Source organism: Bos indicus x Bos taurus, chromosome 8, assembly GCF_003369695.1.
Source record: "Bos indicus x Bos taurus breed Angus x Brahman F1 hybrid chromosome 8, Bos_hybrid_MaternalHap_v2.0, whole genome shotgun sequence".
NCBI classification, from domain to species: domain Eukaryota; kingdom Metazoa; phylum Chordata; class Mammalia; order Artiodactyla; family Bovidae; genus Bos; species Bos indicus x Bos taurus.
The window spans coordinates 59,410,294-59,431,141 of NC_040083.1; the positions used below are offsets into that span (position 1 = coordinate 59,410,294).

Sequence of the window (20,848 nt, forward strand, 5' to 3'; positions counted from 1 at the left end):
AAATGAACACCATTTTATACGCCATATACTTTGGCACATTTGTGTGAATATACTTCAGGAGAGTTTCCTAGAAGTGAATTGGCCAGATCAAAAATGAAACACATTAAATATTTGATACGTATTGCCAGATTGCCCTCTAAAAAGGTTATATCTATTTATATTTCTATCTATAACAAAGACTTCTCACTTCTCCATATTCCTGCCAAATTGGTATTGTCAGTCTTTTTTATCTTTACCAGACTCTTTTGTGGAAAATGACATTTCATTATCTATCTTTCCTTAATTTTGAGTGACAGCAATAATTTTTATGTTAATTAGCCTTTGTACATCTTTTTATGGAAACGACTGTTAATGGTTTTTGCCCATTTTCTATTAGATTGTTCATTTTCACTTATTTATTTATGAATAAGTAACTCATAAAAAGATACATGTTTAAAAGTCATGCTCCAATACCCCATCCTTGTCCATATCTCTGCTCCCTAGAAGGAATCACTTTTATTAGTTTATCATATATTCAGCAGTGCTTCTTTGTGCAAATAAAGCAAATACACACACACACACACACACACATGCACACACACACACACACATATATATATATTATTATTTCCCCACTTTCTTAAACTATTCTGAACCCTAACATTATGTCCTGGAGATGTTTTCATAATTATAATTTCATAATAGCATTTTCCTTCTTTTTTCAACTGCTTCCCTGGCAGATAGCATAATTTATGTAACCACTTTCTTACAAATTGACATTTGGATTGTTTCTAATCTTTTATAATTATAAGCAATTTTTACTTATATGTTACTTTATGCATATGTAGATATTTTAATATATAATGCTGTAAGTATATAATATACATGTGTATATATATACAATATATATGTGTGTGTGTATATATATATACTATGTATATAGTGTATGTCTATGTGCATGTATATATATATTTATACACATACAGTAGTCTCTATAGGATACTAGTTTATGATTGCTGAGTTAGAGAGGCTCTGGATAATAACAATATTTAGGATATGGCTGTGGGAACAGGTTTCCCCTTCTCTACCTTTTCCACTCTCTAAGCTTTTTCTAAGTAACTCTAAGGTGCAGGTTTTGGCATCACTCTGAGTTTGAACAAGTTCTACTCCTTACTAACGTTGTATCCTTAGGCACATTATTTATTTTAATTTCTTTGATCTTCAGTTCCCTCATCTATAAAAAGAACATAATAATGTTCACTGTACGTGGTGGTTGTTAGAGTTAAATATGGTTGTGAAAATGTTAGTTCTCTTTCACCAAAAAACTGTTACCCCTTAAAAGACGGGTACAAATTTCATTCATCTTTGTAACTACTGTTCCCATCACAAAATCTGGCCCATAAATGAAATTCAATAAATGTATGCAAATAATTGATGAACAAGTAAACAGATTTGACTGATTCTTATGTACTTAACAACCATTGCATTTCCCTGGCCCCGTTTCTCATTTTTCCCCTATTTCTCTAATTTCTTCCATTCCTACTCCTTTTAGCCTTCCCTGGTGGCTCAGTGGTAGAAAATCCATTTGTGATGCAGGAGACTGCCTGCAATGTAGGAGACATGGGTTTGATCCCTGGGTCAGAAAGATTCCCTGCAAAACGAAATGGCAACCCACTCCAGTATTCTTGCCTGGGAAATTCCAGAGACATCGCAAGAGTCAGACATGACTGAGTGACTAAACCACCACCACCACTGCTCCTTTTCCTCTTTTCAGCCCCCTAACTACTGATTCTCATTATATCCTTGGCCTTCTGTTTTCTATTTTCCACTTTAGCAGTCAGTCGGGAGCTGTGCTTAGTCACTCAGTCATGTCCGACTCTTTGTGACCCCATGGACTGTAGCCCACCAGGCTCCTTTTTCTGTGGGGATTCTCCAGGCAAGAATACTGGAGTAGGTTGCCATACCCTCCTCCAGGGGATCTTCTCAACCTAGGGATCAAACTCTGGTCTCCAGCATTGCATGCGGATTCTTTACTGTCTGAACCACCAGGGAATATCCCTGCCCAAATAAATAAATACCCCAAATCCAAATCTACCATCACTGTCATGTCAAATGAATTAAACACAAGAATTCTATAGTTAAGCAAATGTTCTATATCCTTAAGATCTTGCTTCTGGTTTGACATTTAAGAGTAGGACAAAACACTAGTTGCCAAGTTAGTAAAGAACTACTGATTTGTCTATCTTGGGACAGAATCAGCATAGCTTTTGTCTTTGTTTTCTAAAAAAAATGCTACCCAAATGAGTAGAAACCAAAATACATTAACTGTAAAGTCAAATGGAAAATTTACTAAAGCCAGACTTTAGTAAGGTAAAAGATCAAAAGATCTTTGGGTCCAAGTGTTGTCATCTGGATTTAGACACTCAGAAATTCAGAGTATCTTAAAATCAAAGAAAACCATTTCTATGTTAGAATAACCTACCCTCAGGGTTGGGAGGGGCCTTAGAGGTCATTTAGTTAGAACTCCATTCAAGACATAGCTGTGAACTTTCCAGGACAGATTTTGTTTAACTCTTTTTCAGTCCCTACTACTAGAGTAGCCCAGCATAGAGCTGTGAACAGAACAAACCTTGAGAAATGTATAGTGTTTGATCATTAATTGAAAAGTCATGGAGAAACACCAAGGAAATCTTAGGTTTAACTTGGATCTCTAAACTCCTAAGTGCTAAGCTATTTGACCAGCTTCTCTTCCCTAGGGAAATAGACCTTAAGCAAGACGTGACTGGGTTGCCTGTCTAGTCTTCCAAGGCCAGTTTTAGCCTTAAGACAAAAAAAGTGTTGGTTCTCCAAGAGTATTCAGATGTCTTCCCAAGTTAGGACCCAGAAAGAGATTCTTCATGCTTAAGCAGTGTCTGTTTTCCAGGACTGCAGGTAGGTTTGTTCTTTTGTTTGACCCTATAGGTGGAGGAGGTGGGAGAGAAGCCCTGTCCTTGGATTATTTGGTCTCATTCTCCTACTTTTCTTAAGCTCTTAGATTCAAACCCTTACATCTTAGGTCAAACAACTGAAGATCCAAAAGTAGAAAGTAAGATGGTCTTGTCAACATCTTGAGATTAGCATTGAAGAGGTAGCAAGTTCCCACTGTTCAGACCTCTCCCAGGACAATTAAGGGGCAAGTGATTCTCCAGTGCTGAAAGCAACCATTGTAAGAACCTTCAGTGGGCTAAGGTTAAAAGACAGTCATTTGCTTTTGGCATCTGACACCTTTCAGCACTGAAAGCAACATGTAAAGACACAGCAAAATGGCTTTGCCAGACTTAAGAAAAGCTTCAGTAGAGAGCTCTGAGTAGAGTGAACACAAATGGCAAACTTGCCTACTGTTTGGCACTGAGAAGGAACTTGAGTCAGAAGATAAGATGAAACAGAAAGATTTCTGATTCTAAGGAATGAAAGCATTTGGATGGCTGCACAAGTGAACTGGGGCTCAGGGAACAGTACAATCTCAACTCCACAAGTAAATAGATGGTCTTCGGCAAATAAATTAACCTCAGGGCCTCAGTTGCCGCATCCTGAAAAGGTGATATTACTCCCTTCTTACAGTTGTTTTGAGAATTAAATAAGTTGCTTTTTCTAAAATATTTAAAATAGTACTAAAGTACTTAGAATAGTACTTTACATATAATAAATATTTAATAAGTTTTGATTGTTATTGATTTTATTATCATAATTATTATCAATAGCATCAGTAAACAAAGAATTCGACTCAGGGCGTAAATACATTCTGCCCCTCCTAAGAATGTCCCATATTGATCAACCTTGCCATCTTTGGCATACATACATAGGCCTCTCTAGGCCTCAAAGAAAAGAGTCTGGAGACAAACACTTCTTCCTTCCTTCCCTCACTATGTTGGGAAGCTATTAGCTTTTTCCTATTTTATGAAGTGGTCTTGGTCCTTTTTGTTAAGACTTGGAGGTGCAGTCTTTTGTTACTCTAATTGTGCTTGTGTTCTTTTACTAACAGGATAATAGCGTCAAAACCTCAAAATATAATGCCTTAAACTTCTTGCCTATGAACCTGTTTGAACAGTTCCAGAGACTTGCAAATGCATATTTCCTCTTTTTGCTTTTTCTACAGGTATTACCTTTTAGGGTCTTTTCCACAGAATATTTTATCAACTTCCCTGGGGTCAGGTTATGTAATCAGTCCTTCTCCTCCTTAAACTGAGAGATGTCTTCTCTCTTTAGACAATGGGCGAATGGATGGCTGGAGTCTCGGGCCAGTCTCCTAGAATAGCTGTGGTCAGGATTAGCCAGGGTGAAACAACCCTCTATAAGAGGAAGGAGACACGGTCGCCGAGTCCCATGCTAAGGGGTGCTCCCTCACCATGACTGCATCACCACAGTTCAGCTTAACCGTGAAAGGCCACAGACTTGATTCTACACCCCCGCCTCAGCTGCAGCCCCATTCCTCCTTCTTGTCCCAGCCTCCCCGACAGAAAGTTAACACATGGGAGCACCAAGGGAGGAGAATGGTTTAGAACATCAGCACAGGGCACGGAAGCCTAGCAGGGTAGGCACAAGTTGGGAGAGAGAGACGGGTCATCTCATTTCCCCTTGTGCTGAAGGGGTATAGGCGGTTATGTGGTTCTCCCATGCCCACACTTAATGCCCTACCCCCCAGCACCTTCATTATCAGAAGAGAGGAATGGCTCTTTGCCATCAAGACAAAGATATTAGAGTTCAGGACATTACCTGGCAATTTATCATCTCCTCTTCTTTCATCTTTAGGAGGTGTTTGCTTATACTGGGGTGGCTAGTTGGAGGTTATAACAGTGGAAAGCAACTAGGATTGTTGAACTTATTATGAATCTAGGGAGACGGAAATGGTGGTGCAGTGGGGGTTGGGAGGAAATACATTGTCCTTTAAGCTTTCTGACCTATGTTTCTCTCCCCTTCCCTCTCCCAGTTGATTCCTCAGATCTCCTCCTTGGCATGGTACACGACTGTGATACCGCTGATGGTGGTGCTGTCCATAACAGCAGTGAAAGATGCCATCGATGATGTGGTGAAGTGGCTTCCAGGGCCTCTCTTCCCTCACTGTACCTAGTCAGGCAGGGGAGGAAGGGAGCAGGAAGGACTCCCCAGAACTGCCTAATACTAGAAGGAAGAAGGAAAGAGGTGTTTCCTTTCCCTATGTCCTTACTTGTGCCAGAGGAATATGAGATTCCCTTAAGCCCAAGATTGGTGAGCCATCCATGGCCAGAAAGGGGTCACTCACGCAAGGCCTTTCTCTGTCTTCTTACTGCCGCCATTTCCAGGTTTCCTTCCATCTCCTTCATAACCCACCTCTGCCTTTACTTAGCTCTCTCTGGGTTTGCTCTCACCTTTCTTTCTCCATTCACCCTTCTCCCATTTCTATATTCCTCTTCCCTTCTTCCTGTCCCCCTTGCTTTCTCTGGTCTTATCTCCCCTTTCTGCATTCCTGTTCTCCTCTCTGACTCTCCGTATTTCCCTCTCCAGCTTTCGGTTCTATCAGGTGCACACAGCTAGGAACCCTCTGAGTTTAGAGAGCATCATGACTCAACAGAGGCTGGCTCCTCCCCTGGCCTTGGCGGGAGAAGCTGGCTCTCAGCGAGTGCAGCGTGGCTTCCTGCATGCTCCTTTACAGCAGGGCCAGGTGGGAGGGCCAGGTGGGAGGGCAAACGTGGGGAACCGGTGCTGTGCCTACCAGTGGGATTTGGGAAGCCCATCGTGTTGACCTGTTTGGAGCTTCCCTAAGAGAGTCCTTCTGATTTTTATATCAAAGTTTAAGAGCAGAGTGTTTCTCCAGCTCTTTAACTCTGTGGCTCTTTAAACCCAGAATTAACATATATAGTGGTTTAAATTTCAGGCACAACTAAGATGTGCAAAAATATAACTTAACTTTCCATAACTAAACTCAGTGTAACTCATAACCACCACCTCACCATCTCAGCCCTTTTTTAATGAGAGCCAAAAGCTAAACTTACCAATTCAGGATAACCCAGGCAGTTCCTTCTGGTTTAGAACTCAGTCTCTTTAGGAGAAATATTCTGACCAATTCAGGATTCTTTCTACCCTCTTCCCAGGGAGTAATCTCAACTGAAAGGAAAGGGACTCATGTGAATCTTAGCATCAGGACTTATTTGTTACTCTCTTATTTGGTCTTTGAATAGACCTCTATTCCCCTTTCCTCATTGTATCCATGGTAGAAGCTTCTTATGCTGACTGTGGTTGAGGGTAGGGGTATTGGTATGCTTGTGAATACATAACTTCCCTCTACCTACCAAGGTGTAGCCCCATCATTTTGCATTCTCTCTTCTGTGGCTTTCAACATAAGTTATTTATTCTCATTACCCCAGGTTTTGGCTCTTGATATTAAAACAAAGAGTTTGTCTCTTTCTTCTCGCTTGATTCTTTTTCTGACCTCCTTTCCCAGCTTCTCAGAGACAGTCAGCTTCTTGGTCTGGTTTTAATGGTGGAAGAACTTGGAATTGGCCAGGGGCTGGAGGGTAAGGTGGTGAAGAAACGGGGGTAAGGGAGAATTACAAAGAAGAGGAACTACATTGAACAATACTTCAAAATATTAATCTTCTAAATACAGTTTGCTCTATTTCCTGAACATTTTCTTGTATGATTTTAGAAAAGGCACCAAAATGATAATCAAGTCAACAATCGTTCTGTTCTGGTGCTGATGAATGGCAGGTAAGTGCTTCTTGGGAAGCCAGTTTAGGTTGAATCAGCTCTGGGAGAGCACTGACCTTGCTAAAACTTGATGTGTTTGGAAAGGTGATTTAAGACAGTGAAAAGAGCCTTGGGCTGGACATAGGAAGAGTTTGTTTCTAGTATGCCCTGAACTTGCTTCTCTGGGCCTCATATTTCTTATCTATAAAATGAAAATAATATTCTTTACCTTAAAGGATGCTTACAAAAATGAAAACAAAATAATATATATTAAAGAAATTAACAAATTATGACATGATATTAGTATGCAAGTGGTCATTACCAGTACGATGGTCAGCATGGAGATGTCTGTCTTTAGTGCATCAGTGGATTCTACATGACTTATTGACCATTCTACTGTAGACTTTGGTTAGGACATCTTTTTGTTAACAATCTAAAGAAAATATTGGTGTTGACCTCATTGCTGTAGTGTTTGGTCTTATCTATCTAAAGTATGGGTAAATGCTTATTTTTTTGTGGGGTTCTGCAAAATTGGAGCAGTTTACCTTTGGCAGGGATAGAGGGAGACTGGCATAATTTTATATAAAGCAAAATATGAAGATTATTGTAAGAGGTACAAAAATTATCATAAGAATTAATTAAAAAAATAGGCCATCATAGCTGGCTAAAGAAATTAAGGAAGACTTTCTAGAAAAGATGATGTTTGTGCTTAAAAGATGGGGAAGAATTCAACAGAGATTATATGAAAGGAGAAGTGACCAGTGTTTGCAGAAGCATGATCACAAACAAATACAGATCTGAGGGAATTCAAGATGAGGTCCAATCCTTTCTCATGGTGACCTTACACAACACCCAGTAGCTGCAGTTTTATATATATATTTATATTTAAAAAAAAATTTTTTTTAATTGAAGTACAGTTGATGTTCAACATTATATGTTATAGGTATACAATATAGTGAGTCACAGTTTTTAAAGGTTATACTTCCTTTATAGTTATTATAAAATGTTGTCTGTATTACTTGTGTTGTACAATATATCCTTGTAGCTTATTTTATATGTAATGCTTTGTACCTCTTCATCCCCTCCCCATATATTGCCCCTCCCCCTTCTCTGACTCCATTGGTAACCACTAGTTTGTTCTCTGTATGTGTGAGTCTGTTTCTTTTTGTTATATTCACTAGTTTGCTGTATTTTTTAGATTCCACATATAAGTGATATCATACAGTATTTGTCTTTATATGTCTGACTAATTTCACTTAGCATAATATCCTCCAAGTCCATCCATGTTGTTGCAAAGGCAATGGCACCCCACTCCAGTACTCTTGCTTAGAAAATCCCATGGACGGAGGAGCCTGTTAGGCTGCAATCCATGGAGTCGCTAAGAGTCGGAGACGACTGAGCGACTTCACTTTCACTCTTCACTTTCATGCATTGGAGAAGGAAATGGCAGCCCACTCCAGTGTTCTTGCCTGGAGAATCCCAGGGACGGGGGAGCCTGGTGGGCTGCTGTCTATGGGGTCACACAGAGTCGGACACGACTGAAGCGACTTAGCATTAGCATAGGATTTCAAGAGACCCTGGTTCAATTCCTGGGTCGGGAAGATCCCCTGGAGAAGTGATAGGCTACCCACTCCAATATTCTTGTCCTTCCCTGGTAGCTCAGTCGGTAAAGATTCCGCTTGCAATGCGGGAGACCTGGGTTCAATCCTTGGGTTTGAAAGATCCCCTGGAGGAGGGTATGGCAACCCACTCCAGTATTCTTGCCTGGAGAATCCCCATGGACAGAGGAGCCTGGCAGGCTGTAGTCCATGGGGTCAACAAAGAGTTGGACTCATCCTGAGTGACTAAGTACACACATATCAAGAACTATAGTTTTAATCATAGAATTCTATTATGGGAAGTTCTTGGGCATCTGATTCTGTTATTTATTGTGTTTGCTGATTCTTACTCATGATGGATTATTTCCTCAAGTGTTTTGATCTGTTGAAGCCTCTCATCACTAAAAAAGTTAGTTGTGATTAAAAACAAAATTTAAAAAAAGAAAGCTATAGAAATAAGGAGAAAAGATAAAACTGAGTGTATAAGAAATTTGTAAAGCTAGGAATTACTGAATGAATTTAGTCAAATGAACTTCCCAAGGAGCTTGAGCACTTGGGTTTTATAAAACTATTACAGAAAAATTTGTCATAGAGTGGTTTTAGAGTAGGAATTCACAAGCAGGGCCCTAATGGTTAAACTTTGTAAGCCAATGAATGTCTGATTTATTTAACACTTGAGATGAATTGTCTATATTCCAGAAAGTGGTGTCCTTTTTGTACAGCACATATGTTTGAACAGAGATATTAACACCTTTGAAAAATTTTGTTTTTTGAGTTGTGATTTCTGTCATTGTAGTCAGTAATTCTGGCTACAAGCACATCTTTAGTTAAAAGCCACATTTTTTTAGCTATCAAGAGGAATGAGCCACACCTCTGTAAGTGTTCTCTCAGATATATTATTAAATGAAAAATGCAAAGTACAGAAAATTATGTATCTAGTATGTCATTTTAAAATGTATATCTATTATGTGATTATATGGATTGACATTTTCTCAAAAGAAATGCAAAAAATTGTTATAAGTGACAAAACTATAATCTGGGGAGAGAGGAGACTTTACTTTTTCTTTTTCTATATTTTTAATTATTTGAACTGTATTTTTACCATATGCATATATTGCTTTTACTTAAAGAAAAATTATGTGCCTGTATATCTACATATACCATTATAGAGTTTTAGAAAACTCTTATAGCCTGATCAAGAGAAATGGGCCCCATTCTTGATACTGCTTGGGCAAGGAGTATCCCAAAGCAGTTTGGTCCTCCTCTGAGCTTTGAGTTCATCTCAGCTTTTTTTCCCCCCTTGATTGTCAAAACAGGACTGTAGGAATATTCTCAGAGCTGGCATGCAGGCATTCAAGGTTCACTTTCTTGCAGGATAGTGACAGAAAAATGGATGAATGTCCAAGTGGGAGATATAATTAAACTAGAAAACAATCAGATTGTTACGGTGAGTACCTCTTTGGGCTGTGGCTTTTTCTCTTTGGGCTTGAGTAGAAACCTTTTTAGCACTTCTGTGACCACTCCTTTTGGTGATATTCACCTGCTTCACTGTGCATCTAGAGATCACCAGCTCCTGTGGTAAGAAGTTTGTTCTTGTCCACTTCTCACCACAATTCCAGGTAAAGTATGACTGGCTTTAATAAAGGAGGTGTGTGGTACCAGTGATGGGTCTCGAGACAAAGAAAGTAAACCAAATGTCTATAAAATTCTTAGGATGAATAGCTGTTCCTGAGTTTGTAATTTTAAAAGTCTGCCTTCCTTATCTTCTCTGCCTTTCCTGACCACAGGCTGATATACTATTACTCTCGAGCAGTGAGCCCTACAGTCTGGCATATATAGAAACTGCAGAACTGGATGGGTGAGTGTTCCTTCCTCATAGTCCAATAAGACGGTTGAGCCAGCTTAGAATGATTTCTCATTGAGGGACAGCATGATGCAGAGAATGAAGTGCTAAAAGCTAGAAATATCCAGATAAGATAGGAGGCCTCAAGTCTAAGGCTGAGCTCTTGACAGATAATTGAGCATCCAACTGGGTGCAGAATCTGGGCAATTATTCTCCATCTTCAAATTGGAAACATTCAGTCTGACTATATTCAATAATGCTGAGTGATAGGAAAGGTTAACCGGACTATGAAATTTCAGAATATAGTTCCAAAGTTTCTTGGGGTGGGGGAATGAATACTGAGATAATTATGTACTGATAAACCATGTTCTGGAAAGGATTTAAGGTAGAAATTCATTAATGTGCAAAAGCTAAGATCTTTGGAAGATAGAGGCCATCTTCAGAGAGCTTGTCCTGTGGAGTTTTATGTTAATCTGCATCCTTACAACTCTTCCTCTTAGTGCCCACAAACTTTTTGAAATGTGGCTTTGTTTTTACTTCTATCTCTGTGCATTTCTGTATCAAATAATGGTTAAGTGAGATCCCTTCATGGGTCCTATAAACATTTGTGAGACGAGGAGTATGTTTACTTGCAAGTGTTCACAGGTTCTTACCAGGACCTTACTTTTGAAGGGAGTAGGTACCACCTCCAGGTTATTTTGTGATGTTTCTTCAGCGTTTCTAGAGCAGCTCCACCAGCAAGATCTCATAGGTTGGTTAAAGTAGTTGATATGTGTTTCAGGGAGAGAGGGGAGCAAGTGGGCTAATATTTAGCTTCCTGGAGAAGGCAATGGCACCCCACTCCAGTACTCTTGCCTGGAAAATCCCATGGACGGAGGAGCCTGGGAGGCTGCAGTCCATGGGGTCGCTAAGAGTCGGACACTACTGAACGACTTCACTTTCACTTTTCACTTTCATGCATTGGAGAAGGAAATGGCAAGAACCAGTGTTCTTGCCTGGAGAATCCCAGGGATGGGGCAGCCTGGTGGGCTGCCGTCTGTGGGGTTACAGAGTCGGCCACGACTGAATGGACTTAGCAGCACCACCATTCTACCTCAGTACTGCCCTTGAGAGAGGATGACAATAGGAGTGACTCTGACAACTCAAGTCTGAAAGCCAAGCAATATTGGCAACAACTATTTTCTAAAGTAGGAGAAACCGGACCTGTACTGCTGTTATATATGTGCATTCCTTACTCTAGTGAAACCAACTTGAAAGTGAAGCAGGCCATCACCGTTACCAGTGAGATGGAAGATAACCTGAAGCTTCTGTCTGCTTTTGATGGTGAGTTTTGAAATAGATTTGCCAACCCAAATTTTTATCAGAAGAGGTGTGGTTAAAGTTTGATATAGCCATATAGTGAATTATATATAACTCATAAAAAACAGTATGCAAGTTGATATTTACTTATATGGAAAAATATTCACAACATATAAGTTTAAAAAGATTACAATACACTATGCACAGTATAATGTAACATAAATTTGTCTTTGGAAATATATATATGTTTATGAGTATATGTATAGAAAAAATCTTGGAAGGATATACTATAAAAGGTTAATAGCACTTATTTCTAGGCAGTGAGTGAATTTTACTTTCTCCTTTTTAATGTTGTATATAATTTACAAAAGGACATATTTTACTTTACTAATCATGAAAAAATTAACTTATTTCCATTTTGAAAAAAATACTACGTTTGCTTTAAGTAGTTTCTGAATCTATTCAGATTTAGCTCATTTGATCTGGAAGTACTAATGGTAATAAGTTATCATGTGGGTTGTTCTCTTTCTGGATAACCCATGTCACAGAATTACTCTTCTCTGATGCCCAGAACCCTCTGTCTGCCTTTCTAAAGGGAGCTGCTGAGAAATGGGCAGTGGCTGAGAAAGGATAGGAAAAAAAGGTGTGTGTATATTTTGAAAGAGGCTTGTTCTTTCCTCTTTTCTATTAAGCCTCCTCTTTGCTGGGAAAGATTGAGGGCAGGAGGAGAAGGGGACGACAGAGGATGAGATGGTTGGATGGCATCACTGACACAGTGGACATGGGTTTGGGTGGACTCCAGGAGTTGGTGATGGACAGGGAGGCCTGGTGTGCTGCTGTTCATGGGGTCGCAAAGAGTCGGACACGACTGAGTGACTAAACTGAACTGAACTTCCTGTTAGGAAAGAATTAAGATTACAGAGTTAGGACTCTTATTCCTTTTTTTTTTTTTTTTTTCAGGAGAAGTGAGGTGTGAGTCTCCCAATAACAAGTTGGACAGATTCACAGGAATACTCATGTATAAGGGAAAAAACTACATCCTGAATCATGACAGACTGATTCTCCGAGGCTGTGTCATCAGAAATACAGATTGGTGCTATGGCTTGGTTATTTTTACTGGTACGTCTTTCTGGAGTCACAAACCCCCAGCCTGCTGGATTCCATTCATAGCCACATTGTGGGCACTTAGTTTTCATGATGTAGATATGATGCTCAGGTATATACCAGAACACTATGGCTTTGAAGAAGGGAGGCAGGGAGATGGATAGATGGATGGAGGAATTAAGAAAAAACTTTTTTTTTTAGGAAAAAAAAAAATGACTTTTTTTCCAAACACTGAGCTGCCAGCATATCAGCCCTGCCTTTGATAGTGGAAGGCTTTGTGTTCCAAGGCCACAGAACATTCATGAGTCTTTCTAACCACATCTGGACACTAGACAAGGTATACACATAGAAGTATACATAGAATTAGCATTTGAAAGGAGAACAGTGTGAAAGGGGAGGGTATACATGTGGATTATTCGCATGTGGAGAGAATAAACATGGTGCTCATTATGGGGAAGATAAAATACAGTGTGAAGTGTTCATGCCAGAGAAAGGGCACATGTGGCTCCTGAGCAGTGGCCCATCCTGAGATGGCATTTAGAACCATAATCCTTCATACTTAGTGAGGGATTTTCTGGAGTTATAATGTAGTGCCGGAAAATGAAGGAAGCTTTTGTGCTCCCTATGCCCTCGGTGACGGTGAGTATTCGTGACAACAACCACAGTAAGATCATAATTTCCAGCTCTAGTCTCAGTGTGTCATTAAAAGTCCTTTATTTCTACTTATTGTCTGTCCTATCATGAAGTTCAAAGTCTCTATCGCTCAGCTTCAGAGAAATCTCAGCTCCTACCTCAGAAGAAATCACTTGCCATTGCCTTTTACTTTCTCCATTTCCTAGTTAGAAACTTTAAATAGAGCCTGGTCCAGCTATGGGTTTCCTCAAAAGAAGGTGAATATCTCCTTGTCAGAAGACCCTTTTTCTAAGCTAAATAAACCAGATGGTGATGAGAGAGAAGCTTGAGGCCCCTATTCTGACTTACCAACGAAAAACTAGACAGTCTAAGATGCTGCAGAGAGGGAGGTTTCAGCACTGATGCAGTTTGCAGAAGTAATTGGGATTATCCTAAGAAATAAATTTTCCATTCTTTGAGTTTGGGGCACCAACCATGAGCCTTCCTCCAAGGCTTTATCCTTTAGCATTGGAAAGAAGTTTGATAAAGTGATCATAAAGGTGTGTTTCAACCCAATTTCAGTCCTCTTGAGAATATTTAGAGATTCTGAGATGATGTCTCCCTGTTTAACTTAGGACCAGACACCAAAGTAATGCAGAACAGTGGGAAGTCCACCTTTAAACGGACACACATAGACCACCTCATGAATGTCCTCGTGCTCTGGGTAAGTTAAAGACCTCTTTTCTGTATTTTTATAAATAGGCCTTCTTTGCTTCCTTCTACAGCAGTAGCTGGTATTTTCAAGTCAGAATTTACTTGTCTGAAAGTCTCAAGCAGTTTTAGGACCCCACAAACTTATATCTGGACCAGATAAGAAGAAAACTCATTGACACTTTTTTTCTTTTTCTTCTTAGCCAGTTTAACTCATGACCACTTCAATAAGCTCTTACTTAGATTAATAAGATCACCTTACTTAAACCAATGATTTTCAAACTCTATTTCCTTAGAGAAGGCTAAGGTCTGCTGCAGGGGGAATAGAGAAGATCAAGAGTTTTGTTCTGGCCTCTTCATTCTGAAGTTCCTGCTTCAAAAAGAGCAGCCTCACATTTATCTGTTCTGTAAAATTTCAGTTAGAGAATAGAGGATTCTACTGCTAAGAAATGAAATTTGAAAAGCACTCAGTACATACTGATTATATGTGAAATCATAAAAAAAAGAGTACAAATGAACTTATTTAAAAAACAGAAATAGTCACAGATGTAGAAAACAAATTTATGATTATTAGGCAGTAAGGGGGGAGAGATAAATTAGGAGATTGGGATTGATATATACACACTACTATATATAAGATAGTTAACAAACAAGGACCTACTGTATAGCATAGGGAAGTCTACTGAATACTCTGTAATGGCCTATATGAGAAAAGAATCTCTAAGAGTGGGTATATGTATAAATGATTCACTTTGCTGTATACCTGAAACAACACAACATTGTAAATCAGCTATACACCAATAAAAAATTTTTTAAAAAGCACTCAGTAGATGATAATCAGCTTTAAGAATAAAATTTTAAATTGAAGATTAATTAGTTAATTTCCATGCTTATCATATGTGTGTGTGCATGTTCAGTCATGTCCAACTCTTTGCGACCCCACGGACTATAGCCCACCAAGCTCATCTGTGCGTGGGATTTCCCAAGCAAGAATATTGGAGTGGATTCCCATGCCCTCCTTCAGGGGATCTTCCCAACCGAGGGATAGAACTGGTGTCTCTTGCATCTCCTGCGTTGGCAGGCAGATTCTTTACCTCTTGCACCACTGGGATTTTAGAAAATTAGGAAGTTCATTCAGCTTTGAGACCAGATATTAGTATTCACTATCTTTTTCTTTCCACTACTGTCTGCATAGCTTTCAGCAGTTGAAACAAAGTGACATTTCCTGGTTTATTAATGAAGAAGATAATCATAGTTGAGAATTCAGAAAGGCAGCAGAGGTAAATATGCCTTTGACAATATCAGAGAGTGTATCATTAGGGAATAAGTAGGTAATTTAGCCTAGGGTTGTCTTTAAAACAAGATATCTCCCATATGCCTAAGAAAGCTCAACTACCTGGTTACCTATCTGAAAGGTAGTGATAATACTTGACACCTGTAGAGGAATTTTAACTTTTTAGAATATTTTCACATTCACTTACAGCAGCTTCACAACATCTATGAACAATAAGTCAAGAAATATTTTTCCCACTGACAAATATGCAAGTTAAGTCATAGTAAAGATAAATAACATAAAGTCCCACAGAAAAATAATGTCAAAGACTCATTGTCAAGTCATATTTTTTTATTAAAGTGTAGTTGATTTAGAGTTATGTTCATTACTGCTATACAGCAAAGTAATTCAGCTATGCATATATATACTTCTTTATTTAATATTCTTTCCCATTATGGTTTATCATAGGATATTGACTATAATTTTTTATGCTGTTCAGTAGGACCTTGTTGTTTTTCCATTCTATATATAAAAGCTTACATCTGCTAACCCCAACCTCCCATTCCATCCTTCCCCCTTGGCAACCACCAGTCTGTTCTGTATGTCCGTGATTCTATTTTGTTTCATAAATGGGTTCATTTGTGCCATATTTTAGATTCCACATATAAGTGAAATCATATGATATTTGTCTTTCTCTTTTTAACTTACTTCACTTAGTATTAATATGACAATCTCTAGCTGCAGCCATGTTGCTGGAAATGGCATTATTTCATTCTTTTTTATGGCTGAGTAGTATTCTATTATATATGTGTACCACATCTTTATCCATTCATCTGTCAGTGGACATTTACTTTGTTTTCATGTCGTGGCTATTATGAATAGAGCTGCTATGAACCAAGGAGTGCATGTATCTTTTTGAATTATAGTGTTGTCTGAGTGTATGACCAGAAGTGGGATTGCTAGATCATATGGTAATTCTACTTTTAGTTTTCTGAGGAATCTTTATGCTATTTTCCACAGTGGCTGTACCAATATACATTCCCACCAACAGTGTAAGAGGATTCCCTTTTCTGCACACCCTTTCCAGCATTTGTTATTTGTAGACTTTTTGATGATGACCATTCTGACCAGTTAAAATGGTACTTCATTATAGTTTTGCTTTGTATTTCTCTAATAATTCTTGATGTTGAACGTTTTTTCTTGTGTCTATTAATCACTTGTGTATCTTCTTTGGAGAAATGTTTATTTAGGTCTGCTGCCCATTTTTGGATAAGGTTGTTTGTTTTTTTGTTGTTCATTTGTTTATGCTGTTTGTATGTTTTGGAAATTAAGCCTTTTTCACTTGCATCATTTGCAAATATTTTCTCCCATTCTGTAGGTTGTCTTTTCATTTTGTTTATGGTTTCCTTGCCTGTGCAAAAGCTTGTAAGTTTGATTAGGTCCCATTTTTTTTCATTTTGTTTATATTTCTATTGCCTTGGGAGACTGACCTAAGAAAACATCAGTACAATTTACGTCACACAGAATGTTTTGCCTATGCTCTCTTCTAGGGGTTTTATGATGATGTCTTTTGTTTAAGTCTTTAAGCCATCTTGAGTTTATTTTTGTGTATGGTGAGGTGAAGTCATTTTTATTGAGAATCTAATATGTGCCAGGTATTATGAGGACCATAAGGATTTATAAGTCCTGGGTCCAGCTGTCAAGTATATAAATTCACTTTGGGAAGATAGAGCATCAATATGTGCCAGATGCTTTACATACATAATTTTATTCAATGATCACACCTATCCATCTAGGCATAACTTTTCAGAGTCAATTCTCTTTCTGCTATGCTTGCTATCACCCTGTGGAGATAAAATTAAAACACGTGACAAGTCTATTTAACATGAAAATCTGACCACATGTGAAGAAATTATAAAATTTTTTAAAAGATCCTAAGAGCTTTCAGTGGAGAAGGCGATGGCACCCCACTCCAGTACTCTTGCCTGGAGAATCCCAGGGGCAGGGGAGCCTGATGGGCTGCTGTCTATGGGGTCGCACAGAGTGGGACACGACTGAAGTGACTTAGCAGCAGCAAGAGCTTTCAGAGAGAAATAAAAGGTCATAAACAAGAATCAGAATGGCATTGACCTTCTCAACAGCAACAGCAGAAGGTAAATGTTGTTGCCTTCGAAAGTCTGCCAGAAAAATATTTGCATCTTCTAATTCTAAATCCATTGAAGCTGTCAATAAAATGCGAGTATAAAGAAATTTCGGTATGTGCAAAGACTCAAAAAAAATTTACTCCTTACGTATCCTCTCTTAGGATGTTTCTAAAGTATACTCAAGCAAAAGAAGAGAATAAACCAAGAAAGATTTGGAAGCCAGGAAACATGCAAACACTGAAAGGAAGTCCTAGGATAATAGCTGAATAGCAGGCCTAGAGCAGATTAAAGCAGAGGTATCTGGGTTTCTGAGGTGGTACTAGTGGTAAAGAACCTGCCTGCCAATGCAGGAGACTTAAGAGATGAGGGTTCCATCCCTGGAGGAGGGCATGGCAACCCTTTCCAGTATTCTTGCCTGGAGAGTCCCCATGGACAGAGGACCCTGGCAGGCTACAGTCCATAGGGTTGCAAAGAGTTGGACATGACTGAAGCGACTTAGCATGCACACCTGCATGGAGAGATCTGCAGTGGGAGTCTTCAAAGAGAGAATGTAGTTCCCTATTCAAATCCCTACAAGGTGGATTCAGCAGAGAAGTGGTGTAGATGCCCAGAGCAGCTACACTAGCCAACTAGCTGCTATGAATTCCTGCATTTGTGAGCTCTTTCATGCAATCTTTCCTTCAGAAAATAGGGAGTATCATCTTGGGTCCCATGCTTCCTCTTGGGCATCTAGTTTAAGAAGGATGTTGCTGTTCGAGCCCGGTACGACTGTGAGAAAGTACAAATAGAAAATAAATTCTCTGACAAAGGATGAAGAACCATCAGCAGACCCAAGAAGTTGATGGGCTTTGGGAACGCATAAAGTTGCTAGATTGTACTGATAGGTAAGCCAGAATAGTGGAAGCTTTGGTGGCAATGCGTTCCTCTTCAGCAGCAATGCATTCCTCAAGAGTAGTTCCAAGCTTGAGAGAGCAGGAATGGAGAGCAGGAGTAAGATATGTGGATATAATAATCAGGACAACTAATTTTAAAACTGCCCATAAAACAGCTTGGACAACCACTGGCCCTCTGTACCATCCTAACACCCCTATAGGCATCCATATAGCAAAAACAAATGTATTTGACTTCCAGTCTCAAACAAGAGAACTGCTTTCTGAAGAAATTTAACAACCTCTGCAGAGGGCTAGGGCTTCTAATGTGGGTGTCATCACTTCTGAGTAAACCCACTTTATTTTAAATTTGGGGGACTCAAGTTTGCCTGCAAGTTCCTTTTATATCCTAGGGTAAAACCAGTGAACTAACACATTTTGCCTACCTACACAGAGCTCGTGGTTCCATCTTCCCATTCAGGGGAGTGGCCTACTAGGGAAATGAACCTATCCAAAGGAAATAAAGCCAACCTATAATGGTCAAACTACTCTTTTACTTCTGTTTTTAAGTGATCTGGAAAAAAAACCAGGAGCACAAAAGAAGAGGATGAGGACAAATAAAATAACTGACTCTGGAAAAAACATTATAATTCAAAAGAGAAAAGAACTTTCAAAAGAATTTCACTATTCTTAGAAGAAACAATTGCACAAATAAGAATAGACTGATTCTTTTTTTTTTTTTTTGGCCATGCTGTGGCTTGGGCATCAACCCTAGGCCAACAGCAAAAGTGTGGAAACTTAACCACTGGACTGCTAGGGAATTCCCTACAATTTTTTTTAATCAAAGAATAAAATAAGCAATCTAAGAACAACAAAAAAGAATTTTGGAAAGTAAAAACTACTGAAATTAAAAAGTCAATAGAAGGGCTGAAATAAAGAGTCAAAGAATACTAGACCTTAAAACCAAAAATCTAAGAGATAAATACTTTTTTTAATTGGAGGACCAAACCAAGAACCCCCACAGGATCTCCCAGGAGTATCAGAATGCAAAAATGGAGGGAACAATATTGTCAAAGAAATAATAGAAGAATATTTCCTATAATCGAAGAAGGATATGAATTTCAGATTTAAAACATCCATTAAACATCATTAAATTCTAGAGCTCCAGTGGTGTTTAGAAGTACCTCAAAGTTTTCATAGAGATAAGAGTAAGATATGAACAAACAATGAGAATTAGATTGGCATCAGATTTCTCACCAGCACTACTGAGTCCTGGAAACCAGAGGTTCATACCTTCAAAGTTCTCAGTTTGACCTAGAAATCTATACCCAGGCAAACTACAAATCAAGTGAGAGAGCAGACTTCTTCCTCTCATGGGAACTTCATTCTGGCTGGCCAATGGCTGCATAGGCCTTTGCATGGCTTGCTTCTTTTTCAGGGTTTTAACGTCTCCTTTTCAGAGAAGCCTTCTCTGCCACCCATCTAAAGTGGGCATCACCTCCACCAAGACCTTTTTTATTCTGTTAACTTGTTTTATTTTCCTCACAGCATTTGCTATTGCTAAGTCGCTTCAGTCGTGTCCAACTCTGCGACCCCATAGACGGCAGCCCACCAGGCCCCGCCGTCCCTGGGATTCTCCAGGCAAGAACACTGGAGTGGGTTGCCGTTTCCTCCTCCAATGCATGAAAGTGAAAAGTGAAAGTGAAGGCTCTCAGTCGTGTCCCACTCTTAGCGACCCCACGGACTGCAGCCTACCAGGCTCCTCCGTCCATGGGATTTTCCAGGCAAGAGTACTGGAGTGGGATGCCATTGCCTTCTCCCTCACAGCATTTAGCACTAGTTAACTTGTATTTTTCATTTCTTAACTTGCTTGTTTTCCACCTATATCCACAAGATTACAAACCCTCTGAGAGTTAAGACGTTGTCTTTTATCACCATTGTATCCCAGTCCCTAGAACTGTGTTTAGCATATAATCAGTTCAGTTCAGTCACTCAGTCGTGTCCGACTCTTTGTGACTCCATGAACCGCAGCATGCCAGGCCTCTCTGTCCATCACCAACTCCCGGAGTTTACTCAAACTCATGTCCACTGAGTCGGTGATGCCATCCAACCATCTCATCCTCTGTCGTCCCCTTCTCCTCCTGCCCTCAATCTTTCCCAGCATTAGGGTCTTTTCAAATGAGTCAGCTCTTCGCATCAGGGTACCAAAGTACTGCAGTTTCAGCTTCAGCATCAGTCTTTCCAATGAATATTCAGGACTGATTTCCTTTAGGATTGACCAGTTGGATCTCCTCGCAGTCCAAAGGACTCTTAAGAATCTTCTCCAACACCACAGTTTAAAAGCATTAATTCTTCGGCCCTCAGCTTTCTTTATAGTCCAACTCTCACATCCATACATGACTACTGGAAAATAACACATAATAGAAGCATCATTATTCTGTGCTAAGTTAGAAAGACAAATGAGTGCCTGAGCTACCAAATTATGAGCCTCTAAGGTAGAAATTATATCCATCTCTACATCCTTGGGAGTGTCTTGTACAAAGCTGTTCTCAGGAAGTATCTTTTGAATGGTTACTAAATGAAGAAATGTTCTCGAATTAGCTAGGTTCTTATCAGCTCAGCAGTTTTGTTCATGTGGTATTTTTGCCAAGACATTGTCAGTGTAGTTAGATATAACGCACTCCATTTCTCAAGCTGAAGCAGAAATTCTTCCT

The 20,848-nt window shown here is 39.3% G+C and overlaps 1 protein-coding gene across 1 annotated transcript in view; it reads left to right on the forward strand.

The window, feature by feature from the left end:
* Positions 1-20,848, forward strand: part of LOC113897164 (phospholipid-transporting ATPase FetA-like) — a 78,657-nt gene that overhangs the window by 14,307 nt on the left and 43,502 nt on the right. The window contains exons 4-11 of the mRNA XM_027549586.1: positions 4,001-4,114; positions 4,946-5,044; positions 6,641-6,702; positions 9,654-9,726; positions 10,067-10,137; positions 11,363-11,445; positions 12,382-12,540; positions 13,773-13,861. Coding sequence (XP_027405387.1) covers positions 4,001-4,114; positions 4,946-5,044; positions 6,641-6,702; positions 9,654-9,726; positions 10,067-10,137; positions 11,363-11,445; positions 12,382-12,540; positions 13,773-13,861 — 750 coding nt within the window. The remainder of the gene's footprint in view (positions 1-4,000; positions 4,115-4,945; positions 5,045-6,640; positions 6,703-9,653; positions 9,727-10,066; positions 10,138-11,362; positions 11,446-12,381; positions 12,541-13,772; positions 13,862-20,848) is intronic.